This window comes from Lonchura striata, chromosome 2 (assembly GCF_050655825.1).
Source record: "Lonchura striata isolate lonStrDom1 chromosome 2, ASM5065582v1, whole genome shotgun sequence".
In the NCBI taxonomy this organism is placed as follows: domain Eukaryota; kingdom Metazoa; phylum Chordata; class Aves; order Passeriformes; family Estrildidae; genus Lonchura; species Lonchura striata.
Genome location: NC_140704.1, coordinates 119215056 through 119227681, shown reverse-complemented (window position 1 = coordinate 119227681; position 12626 = coordinate 119215056). Strand labels below are relative to the sequence as shown.

General features: G+C 42.7%; 1 protein-coding gene across 2 annotated transcripts in view; it reads right to left on the bottom strand.

Annotated features, from left to right (window-relative positions):
* Positions 1 to 12361, bottom strand: part of LOC146768397 (uncharacterized) — a 112070-nt gene extending 99709 nt beyond the window's left edge. For both annotated transcript variants that reach the window (XM_085572117.1, XM_021555672.4), the window contains exon 1: positions 11851 to 12361. In XM_085572117.1, coding sequence (XP_085428243.1) covers positions 11851 to 12346 — 496 coding nt within the window. In that variant the 5' untranslated portion in view covers positions 12347 to 12361. The remainder of the gene's footprint in view (positions 1 to 11850) is intronic.
* Positions 12362 to 12626: the final 265 nt, after the last annotated feature.

Here is a 12626-nt window from a genome sequence, read left to right as displayed (position 1 = left end):
CTAGAATTACTGTACCAGGCACCAGCTTGTTTTTTCTTTTCCCTTTTTATTTAAATACCCACACCCTGGAATGTACATAGGAGTAAATTAAGGCACTTGTATTATATAGGTCAAGTCCTGGCCTGTTCATCTACATACATTAGCATACAGGTAAAAGTACACACATCAGAAATGAAGCAATGGTTAAGTCACATACACGTCCTAGGCACTGTTAGAAGAGAAAAAAATAAATTAACAGAAAAGTAACAGAGACAGCAAGGCGGTATTTTGAATCATTTGAATCTTTTTCCCAATAAAATTTTCTCTTGTGAGCACTTAGATGTATTTTATGAGTAGACAACAAAATAAACCAGACATCTTAATTTTATTTCACTTTCCATTTTGTGCATAGTCAGGCTGAAGACCAAATATATAAATAAAGATAACTCTGATCTGTCTTGAAATGTGCTTTTAAATCATCTGACAACTTTGTACATGGTTTCCATGTAGAATACATCTCTTTTCATGAAGAACATATCCCCTTTCTTCCCAAGTCATTAAAGAATTGGTTAAAACAAAAACCATCATGTAATTCAGAACACATAAACAGGTATTTCTGTAACTTCCCATCGAGGAACGCTCCCAAAGTCTGTGAATTTATGATCAGAAATATCACAATATTAAAAAAAAGTGAAACTGGGCAACAACCCTATGGCCCACTCCTTTCACTTTCAGAAGCCTTCAGAGATACAAAGCACAAAAGCCACAATTAACTTGGCCATACTCTAGCACTGTAAGCCCCTCCTCCATATCCAAACTCTGCCTCTTCTTCACCCTTGGAGAACACTCACTATAGGTGCCAGTGAACCTTATACGACAGTGACTACAGAATTTCTGACATTCTCATTTACACTTCTATTAATTGCCATGTCAATGAGTTAAGTTGATCATGGAAAAAATTGTAAGAGCTGTTCAATTTGGTGAACAAGATATACTTCACCTCAGTTCTGTTTCTCTTGTTGTCAGAGACCACAATCATGATTACGAAAAAGTGAGTTCTGACGAGAAAAATCCCAGCCTAGGAAAAAAATCTCTGCATTTCTGCATAACTCTGCAAAACAACTTCAAAAACAGAAAGAAAAAAAAGAATTTGTGCCCATGTGGCTGTTCTACAGAAGAACAAGAGGCCATTACCTCCACTCCAACATATCAGTTATTCTAATAACACTTAAAGTGAATTTTAGGACTTTGGTATTCTATATATTGCCTAGCAAGAAGAGAAAGGTATTAAGGAAACTATGGGAAATCCACAGTTGCAATGCCAAAGCTGTAATGCAGAAAGGACTAAATGGAGGACTATTTTATTGCTTCTTTCAGCTCAGTATGTTATGGTACTAAATTACACTTCATTGAAGCCAGACTTCATGAGGATTGGTTAGCACTCTTCTGCCTGGTTCAATGTCAAGAGCAGCTGATACAATTTTCAAATATAAAAACATGGCTTTCACAATTTGCACTAAGTTGAATGAAGTATTCCATGAAAGCAAATCACACTGATTAAGGAACAGGTTTTTTTGCTTCTAATTAGAAGTTCAGCTTTAAATTAGCAGAAGTTCAAGACATGGGAAAAACGTAGGAGAAAGACCAGAACCTCACAACAGGCAGCTTCACATTAGACAGTGTCTGCATCCCAACTACCATAAGACAAGCTTGCCTCCTTGCCTTTATGTCCAGCTCAAGCAGCAATTCCTTCAGGTTTGTTGCAGCAACACGTGACAGCCTCTGGCCTGCAGAGCTGCAATAGTAACCATGTCCACTGCAAGGGCTTTTTGGACAGCAGTCTTTGTCCTTCCAGTCTGCATCTTATTATCCCAGCTCAGCTGCAGCACCTACAGGGAACAGTGTTTTCAGGGAAAGTGTTCTGGGCACACAGCAAATGGGAACAAAAGGTACCATGAGAGTGAGTACGGATCTGTCAGGTGGGCAGCTCTTCTACTCAGCATCTGTGATGATCCCCTCTGAGCAAAATATATAATACCATCAGTAAAGCAAGCCTTCATTAGTAGCATTTGATTAGCCTCGACCACAACAACAGCACAGGAAGCAAATATTCCTCTCTGCTCTCTGGCTCAGTAAGACAGCCCACACAATTTAGTAATATATATGTAGGAGGTAGAGTGTGAGGATCTGATTTCATACTGGGGCAAGGTACCTTGTAAACAAAAAAATCTTTTCAGCAACAGTCATTCAGAAGTAATATGGAAATCAAATTAGTTGATTGCAACAATTTAATAGCATCATTTGATACGTTCATAGAGGTTCTTGGATAATGAAAGTTTAGAAGGAGAAATCCTATCTTTTATTAAATTCGGCATAGATGAGGGACAGGGCCTCTCCCTACAGCTTTTGCCTATTGCATTTTAGGGCAAGTAATGAAAACATTAATGCAGCTTAGCCAGCAAAGCACAAGTTAATTCAGTTTCTATCTCTCCAAAGCCTATAATTCTCTGGTCTAGTCTTCATGAAGAGCACTTTAAAATGTTCCAGATATAAGACGAACATCCATATAATAATCTCTGCACATGCCTGTTTATGAGAGGTATGGATGCTACTCCAGAGCACACAGTTCTCTTCCCAGACTCTGGAAGCAAAAGCAGGTGTACCTGCAAGGTTAGGATATAAAAAGTAAGCCCAGGAAATTACATGGAGGTTTCACCAGGACACCACGGATAAGCCAGTCATGAGGACACAGCTGTTTCACAGCTGCACACACATGGAAGCCCAGCATGAGTTATAAAGTTGACACAGCATGGGCTTTGGGGACAGAAGCGAAACAGCAGCAATGCAGGGCACCAACAAAGGGAACTTCAAGCAAAATTCAAGAGCTGCTTAAGATGTGAAGTGCCATTGGAACGCAGAGAGGCCACCATACTTCTAATTCTCCATATAATGCTTACAAAAGGGTCTTCTAGGACAATCCTGTAACAATTCTTTTAGCCCAGTGTCTGATTTCTCACTCTTCAGCAGATAAGCTCTTACCACCTGGTGTTAAGGGAGGCCTCCTTATTTTTTTCATTCACATTCAGCACTTACTCAGAAAATTTTTCTTCATCTTGATCCCTCCAGCCTGCATAATAATGCAGGTGATCAAGAACAGTAGGCCACTGACTCAATTTTGCATTTTTATTACATCTGGGAGAAAGTCTGCTGCAACAATCTTGTTCTAGCTCATCAGCACTTCTGCTCACATAATTCTTTGTCTTCCTGATCCAATCTCTCCTTTAACTCATGTTTGCTGCCAGTTTCCAGGTTCCTAGATCAGGAAATGGTATTTCACACAACTGCCTAGTATGCCAGGATGGATGACTTCACAGCTGGGGCCACAGCATCAGAACATCACAAAGGTGTACCAAGAGACTTTTAGGAATAAATAGTATCAAAAACCAAAACAAAATCAGAAAGGCCAAAGAATAGTTGGTGGTCCCACCTCTCAGAACTACAAAATACCCATTTAAAATTCCACTTCCCAATGCAAAGAAGCTCCCAGAAGGGCATGCAGCAAATTATTGCCCTGCATACTACCAATTTTACATTTGCAGAGTGAAAACCATTTGTCTATTTGTGTGCATTTCTGCAATTGCACTTTTCATTCATTTAGATGAGAAATTGCTTTTTTTAATGCAATCTGCTGTTATTCAGATAGCAAAACAAAGTCATATCTGGTAGCAGGCTTGCTGTTTTTGGCTTAGAAGGGTGGGGGTTTTTTTCCCTCTCTTCCTGTGAGAGGAAAGCTTTTCCCAAAGGATTCAAGCAATTTCATAAAACAAATGTAAAAACAAAGACACTTTTGTTAAAGGACTGAAGGGTTTGTTTAGGTTTAAGGGAGATTGAGAGGGAAGGAAGAGAGAAATGACACTGATCATCTTTCAATTAAACACAGAAAAAAAAGAGTTCTCAGTCATAAAAGAAATGCATGTGATAGCAAAAACTTACTATAATAAACAAGCCATAAGAAAAAAATCAATTTATTTTTAAATAAATAAATTTATTTTAGTCACAAGTCAACACCTTAAATGACTACAGCAAAGATCAGAGGAAAACAACATTTCTTTTCAAATAAAGAGAACATTGTGCACTCCTATATGGTGTGTTTCATTAATTAGTGTCTCTTTTTCTTCACAGTCTATCAAAGAGAAAAAAAGGGGCATGAGGGGGAAAGACCCGAAATCTGAGGTTTTAAATTCACAAAGATTCGGGGGATTCACTTCAGGTAGAGGTTCTGAAGCTTAATTTCACTTGCAGGAAATGGGACCCAATATTACAACAGGAATAAACCCCAAACTTGTACAGAAAACATGGCAAGATGGAGACAGCAGCAATAAATAAAGACAAAATTAACTAGAACACCTGAAATCCTTCAGTAAAGCATGTATGGGGGTCTTGCAGGAAATGTGAATAAGCAGACCTCCCCATCTGCAATGCTCCCCAAGCATTTGTACAAACACACTGCAGATATCACACATTATGGAACTGCAATTCTAGTTCTGATTAGCAGATACTATTTAATAAAATTAACTGATTATCAGTAAGGCCCTATATATTGTATCAAGTTTTACTATGTAGAGTGACAATCACAAGTGATCTTCAGTGACAAAATAACATCTATCCAAATAGAGTAAAAGAAAACCATGAAATTCCATTCACACTGCCTGCCATTTAAATTCATTTAGGATTGACACTCACTGCAATTATCATTGAACACCCAAACTAACACACTGGGACAACCCAACAGTAATAAAATTCAGTAATATGGCAGCTCAGAAAGGCAAAACAACAGAGATAATAAGAATCTTGCAATTAAATACAACAAGCATATGGAATGTATCACTTTACTTGCTTGTACTTACATAAGCAATTTACAAATGTTAGTAATAAATATGCATTTTTCAAAATACAATCTTGAAGTACGTGGCTGCATGAGAAGTGACAAAAGGTTCTTAAGATTTTCAAAATGGTCTAAACCCACTGGAGTTAGACAGGAAGACAAATAGCAGATTGACAAACACAGCAACATTAAGTTTTATATATATGAAATAAAGTACAAATAAAATGCATATTATCATCATCACCATCATCCCAAAAGTGTTCTATCCACGCATTACTTAAATGATTCTCCTCCATCCTAATTTAAACTGCACATGTCTATATATGCACATGCATCCATGAGAAAAAGTTTTCTTGTGGTTGCCTGACCTCCCAAGTAATAGCATGCATAGATTAACTTGTCAAATAGAGAGAGACAACATACAAAGGTCATTAGAAATCCAAAGGTCTGGGTCCATTCATGAATTTGGGTAGTTACTTAAAACAGACTTGTCTAGTACTGTGGAGAGGCACTGGATGAAGAAAACAACTCAGACAATACTCGACTCTATCATTATCTTCCCTGTCCAATAAAGTCTTAAAACATTTCCTCCCATTTCTTAATGTAGACTTTTCCAAGACCTCAAATTGTAACAGGAAATTATTTGAGTGATTTTTTTTTTTTAAAGAACACAGAAAAGCATCAAGAGACAAGTGCTCTGCTCTTTGATTTGCTAAAGCCTGTTTGAATTTAGGTTGAATCTTTCCCTTGTAAACATGAAATAACTTTTCCACCACATCCATTAATATCTGGGGCTTGAAGGCTGTCAAGTGAAAGATGTTATAATGCCCACCACAGCCCTAGTCTCATCTTTTTTAACTATACACCCAACACTTGTATAATAGGGCAATAGCAGTAAATGAAAAATAACAGTAAGTAAACAGCCTAATGATGCATGCTAAAAGCTACCAGGACAATATATTCAAATTTCCCTAGGATTCTTTAATTATTCTTCTGATGGCTCAACACAATCTTTTCACAATTACTTCTTATGGGGCATGCTGACACATTGAGTTCATTACATAGCTCCTCATTAAAGCAAAAAATACACAAGCATTTTGAGCAAACCCCTAAAATTCAATAGTTCAGATTTTAATAAACTACACTGTAAGGGAGTTTGCAACTGAATTATTTCTAAGGAAGTAAGACACCTGCCTTATAAATTTAAAACAAATAGTCATAAAGCAGTATCAAAATATTCATCTTGCTTTCCTGTACAAACACACTCAAAGCACCTTATTTTTTCAATGGTTCTTCTCAGAATACATTCACACAGATGACATATTCTTTTTTCTTTCTGAAGTAATCTCAAAACTTCCAGAAGTTTCACTGGGCATACACAGACCAGCTGCAGGACAGTTTTTAAACCAAGAGAGACTGACACTATGGCAAAGATCAAACAAAGTCAACATGGCATAGCCTTCAAATCACACGTGCCACCTTTACACTTTCAATGGGGCACACGCCTCTTCACTGTGTACCAGTCAAGTCTTCAACACTGTCACCAGAGAAAGTGTGTCTCAACTGGCACACCTCAGACCTCAGTTTTCTCACCTCAAAAGTGATTATGTTGCATTGGGCTTTGTATAGCTCAGCACCAACACCTGGGTCAGGTAGTACAAAACAAAGCCAAAGACAAGCACACATTCCCCCAGCTGGGAGCCCCTGCCTTGGGTTTCCAACAGCTCTGCACTTCATCTACCCCACAAGGCTCTGCCCAAGTCTCTCCCCAGGCAGCCTCCTATTCCCAGGAACACAGTCCCCAACAAGAGGATGCAGCCAGAGCCATGAAACACTCCTAAGACCAGAGACTATGAAATCAGGCAGAGGATAAAGACAGGCACTCATTTGACAGGAGAACCCTTTTATTTATTTATGGGTACAAGGCAGCCAACCTGACCTCCAGCCTGCATGTCCATTTATGCATTTTCTGTCCCACACATATTAATTTGTAGTTATTATAAATATTTTATGAGTTAAGCTTCATTCCACTCCATTATGCACTAAAAAGAGAACAGAATAGCTACTAATGTCATAGATAAGTGTTTTTACTTGCTATAAATTTCATCCACCATCATGTGACTCGACAACACATGCTCCACAAAAATAAGTGCTTCTGCTCATCACACCTCCTTTACTGAAGTGACTTCTATTTCTGTTGATTAACTGTGAACACCAAAGCCTAAAATATAGTGGCTCCAGTTACCTGTACTGCTCCACTCCTCAACAGTCACATGCAAACCTCGATACTTAGCTGGGACTCAGGATACTTACAGCTAGGAAGGCATCCAAAATCTGACAGTAAGGAAACTCCTTTCAAATTCCCCATGTGCATTATTCTTGTACTCATCCATCAAATTACCCTCCTGTACACCAAGTTTTTAACCCAAAATCACAGATAAATCTTCAGTTTATGACCCTTCCTTTCCTCCATGAATTAGCCCCAGGAGATGTCTAAGCAGCTGCTATCTCCCTTCTCTGCCATTACTAAGATACAAAAGCCAGAATACTTTAAGTTTTGGTCTGTCATCTAACTCTAGACTGCTCAAACTATATGATCTTTGTAGCTTGGACATCCATCTACATGTTCCACTAGGATTTAATATTTTCTATATATAAGTGCCCAGAACTATGTACAGTATTTGGCACAAAGTCAACCTAATACCTCGCCTAATAACTTGTCTGCTTTCACTGAAGAGCTCTTCCTGAGCATCACGTTTGCTCCCATTTCACAGTCAGTATCAAATAAGCGTCATCCCTGTTTGTCTACGGTGATCAGGTCTTTTCCTCCAAACCTGTTTTAAGGTATGACTTGCCAGCTGATAGCAGATGTGCTGTTAATAATCACTCAGTAGATAACTTTGCTTTTAGAGCTACTCAACTTCCTGACATTCCTATTGTTTCAGTCATCACAGACATTCAATTCTTCCTGTCCAATAATCCAACCCACCTCGGTGCTGACTACATTTCCCAACTTGGCCTCATCAGCAATTGTCCTTCTCATATAGTTATTTCAGCCAGTGTGGTGAAGTAAAGAGACCTGCTCCCCACTAATACTGATGCAGGGCACAAATAATTCCTTTATTCAGGCAGGCAAACTCATAATTTCTCCTTCAGGAGACACCTTTAGCTAAGCTTTACACTTCCAATTTAGTTATTTTTGGTGTCTATACTTGGAACTGAAGCCTTCTGCTCCTATTGTCTAGGACATTCAGTATTTGACCAGTAATATGACTTTAGTCTCCCATGACCTAATTGTGGCAAATACATGATACTCTTTATCCTGTTTTCCACTTAGCTTTGTATACTTAATTACTTTTTCCATTCCAAATTTATTCTAAATCCTTGAATTCTATTGTGACTAGAGTAAAAGGTGTGAAGATATTCTTCTCTTCTCCTTTTAAAAGAAATGGAACTATATATCTTTTGCTATCTTGCTATCACAACTGCTACCTTCAGCCTAACAGATAACACCCAATTCTATTTTTTAACCTGGCTCCAGTGCCCTGCATCAGCTCTTTCAGATCCCAAAAGCAGAGACCCTTAGATTTAGTTTAACTGGGAGCAGACATAAGACATTTATTCCAGTCATTTCCATTTGGCACCCTATCTTTCTCCCATATTCAAATCCTCATGCATATCTAAAACTAAACTACTAAAACAAGAAGTGCTAATTTTAGAGGCATCAAGCATTTTTCATACAGCCTGGTCCTCATAACATCATAGCAAATTTCTCTTCTTCTCTTTTTATTTTTCCCCCCTCTCTTCATCTTAAATTTCTTCATCCTCTAGCTTTTGGCACTTCATATGCTATCCCTGCAGTTTCTGCTCTCAAACAATCAATCCTCTCCTTTACTTCATTCTTTTAGGTTTTCTGGTAGCTTGCAGTATCTTATTCTCACAGCAAGGTCCACAGCCCAATTTGGCAAGCTTTTCCTTCTCCTTAAAATGCAGTTTCCAAGCAGCTATTGTACCTTACACTTAAGACACTCCAAGTTGTTGTTGTTTTGGTTTTTTTTTTTTTTTTTGTTCTTTTTTAAATTTAAACCTCCAACTCCTACAGGCCTTTAGCTCCGTGGACAACACAAACTAGTTCTACTAACTTCTCAGAACTTGCCCTACTAAAATAAAGCCTCCTTGAAAGAAAAACACTTTGTAGTTGACATATACTTTATCCTTCATTTTGATTCAGAATTATTAACTTGTGGCTGATCAACACATGTGCTTAGGGCCTTATGGAAGGGAGCCATAATCTAGCAGCAGAAAACAAGATATACTGTCAGCCAGTGAGAGACCAGAGATTTTCCAGAATTTAAAGATATACCCTCTAGTTCTGGGCAAGCTGTAAACATAAGCCTTCATTTACTCTGCATTCCACTACAATTAATGGCCAAAATTTACCCTGTGATAATTCAGTGTACTGACTTCTAACTTAACTAGTCAGCACTGGGGAACATACTTACAAAAGCCTTTTTGAGAAACACCTTCCCTTTTCACACTAGCACACTACCCAAAATGAGCTCTGTACCTCTGAGCAATCAAAACATATTTGCAAAATTGCATCCTACAATTTGACTCAGTTTTGCCTCAGTAAATCAACCTTAGACCTCCAGATTTTGAAACAGAAGCATGAACCTTTAACAGAAAACCATCTCACATCCAGTGGAAGACTGTACCTACATTAAGTACAGCAACAACTGGATCTTCAGCACGGTCACCACAAGCCTAAGAGGGGCAGATAAGGAGGATGCAGGTGGCCAGCTGCTACAACACAACACAGAAAGGGCCTCTCTAGCAACGTGACAGTGAATGATCTCCACAAGAACCTGGAAAACATGGTTTCTCTTTTAACTTTAGCTTGTGATACAATTTGCTTAACATGGATGCACTGGCATGAAGGCAGCCTAGGCTTCCTGTGAAGCAGAGTGAACTCGCTGGCACAGGCTATCAGTCCCACAGAGGCAGTAAATCACACTCACCACCACATTCCTGGTATACCTGCACCTCCACGGCAGCACACAGGCACCTGCCTGCTGCCTCCTGAAAGCCAGAGGGGAAACTCAGTACTGCAGCATGAAATATCAACTGACATGCTAAGTTACCAACCCACAAGAAATGGGGGCCCTGAGAGGGCACACAGCTCTGTCAGCTCCAACAGCCCCACAGCAAGGGCTGCCCCCCATCCGTGAAGGATTGATGGTGGCCTCTGCATCCACCACCCTTGGCCACCAACACCATAATGTTCATCTCCCCGTAGAGCACCTCCAGGCTGATGGTGGCCTTCTGCCCTCATGACCAGTATCACCAGTTTAAGCCAAGCCTTTCCAGCAGCAGAGTGGATGTTCTGCCATCCTCCTAATTGGAGAGTATTGCACTGGACACCTTAAAAAAAGCAAGCCATTGTTAGCCATGCACGAGGAAACACCATCCTACTTTTCACTCCAAAAGTGCTTAAAAGTGTTTTTATCCTGTTAATTCTAGGTCAGTTGAGCACATGTGTGGTATGGATTACACTGACCCTTTTAGAGCTCTCAACATTTTTAAATAAGTAGGACACTTAACATCAGATGCCCATAAAGCTGCATATCTCCTGCACATCACACACAAAGATCTGCCAGTGGGCTTTAAGACACAACTAAGGAACAGTTGCTTTATAAAGCATGGCTCTTATAGAACACAAATGCAAATGTGAAATAATTTATAAATACCAAGTCTGACCCTGTACCACATTAAATCAATACAGGCATTTTACAAAAATGCCTCCATTAGATGAACTGAAGTGACCTTTGCAAAGCCACCCAACAAATCAGGACCAGATATACAAACAGTAGAAGTATTTAGTACAGCTCAGTACAGCTGAGTGATAAAAGGGTCTACATTAAAGATAAAAGTTATCCTGATGCTTACAAAATGCAAGAACATTGTCATTGCATGCACAAAGAATATGTTTCATCCTTAAATATCTGAGTAGAGACTTTAAACACGAGGAACAACCAACGTGCAAAGGACCATAAAATTCAAGCTTAAAAAGTTAACACTACAATTCACTGGACATGTTAATTTGCCAGTGCCAGGTCTTTGCAAGTTTTAACCTTTTTCTCTGCACTATGAGCAGCCATACGTTTTAGACCCTTAGATAATCCCATTGCGTTCCCTCTTTTTCACAGATGCCTGGCCTGAGCGAGGGAAGGAAGACGTGCAGGGGAAAATCCCAACACGTTTAACTAAATTACCTTTTGGAGCAGCCTTCTTCCCTCGCCCAGCTAAAGTTTTCTTGAGGTCAGATTAGCGCTGCGAAAGGAGAGCAGGCGCCGGCAGGCCCCTTGGCAGGCGGTGCTGTGACAGACGCGGGGCAGACCCAGGGGAGGCAGCCATGTGCTCAGCCCTGCATCCCCCCGAAAGGGCATCCCGGGAGGAAGTTCCCACTACACACCGACTCGGGGAAATAACACGCAGGAGTCCAACAGCTATCGCTTCCAGCGGCTTTCTCCTGGGCCATATGCTTTCCCCTGCCATTTAGCGAGGCATTTCAGACGAGCCAAACCGCCCTACCCGCTCCGCCGCGAACCCGCTCGCGGGCTGAGGGTCGGAGCCGCCGCCCCGGAGGCAGCGGGCGAAGCCGGCTCGGCCGGCGGGGCACCGCCGCGGCACCCACCCCACGGGGCTGCGCTCCGTCCCCGCCGGGAGCCGCCCGCCCGCCGACCCCCGGGGCTGGGCAGGGCAGGGCTGGGCGGCTCCTGCTGCAGCCCCCGGCGACGGCGAGCCCCCGCCCGGCCCCAGGGCAGCGCGGCGCCCCGGCCCCGCTGCAGCCCCTTCGCCGGACACCCGCCGGGGCTGGCAGCGCGGGGTCCCGCCCGCCCCCGCTCCCGGGGCCGCCCCCAGCCAGCGGGGGAGCCGCGGGACGGAGCCGCCCTCGGCCCCGAGCCGGCGCCGCGCCTCGCCCTTACCGTCCTGGCCAGCGCGGCGCGGGAGCCCCGGGAGGAGCGGGGCGAAGCCGCGGAGAAGCGCGAGGAGCCGGGGCCGAGAACGCCGCCGCCGCCGCGAGGAGAAGGCGGAGGGGGCGGAGGACCGGCGGCGGAGGGAGGAGACGGGGGCGGGGAGAGCCCGGGCGCTGGCAGCCGCCCGCCCGCCGCGCAGCCGGCGCTTCCTCCCGGTGCGCTGCCGAGCCGAGCCGAGCCGTGCAGGGCCGGGCCGGCGGGGCGGGCAGCCCGGGGCGGGCGCTGGAGTCGCCCCTTGCCCGGCCCGCTCCCACAAAGGGGACCCGCCGCTGCCGCCTTTGTTCGGCTGAGCGGCGCCGGGAGGGGCGAGCGGCGGGTGGCGGCTGGGCGCTTCTCCCACACGGAGATTGTTCCTCCGGCACTGGCAGACGCGGAGCAACTTCACCGGAGTTAATTTGGGTCTGTGATGAAAACTCCTCCACCTGTGCCAAACGCTGCTCGGCATCCAGCACTAAAGTCAGCCTACGCGCGGTGCTACAGCTGCCTGTTTATGCCTCAGGAGCTGACTGGTGACTCCTGTTAAACTGAGGGTGGGTTTTTTTATTGCTCAGGGTAGATGGCATCGCGAAGATTGGTATCTTGGTATTCTGTGCTTGGCAGCAACCAAGAAGCATTGAAAAACGAATTTCAGATATACCTTTGCCCCATTGTCTGTGGTAGGTCACAGATCTTTCAAACGTAGCTAATCATATTGATCTACATGTCCAATTAAGGTACTCTTCTCA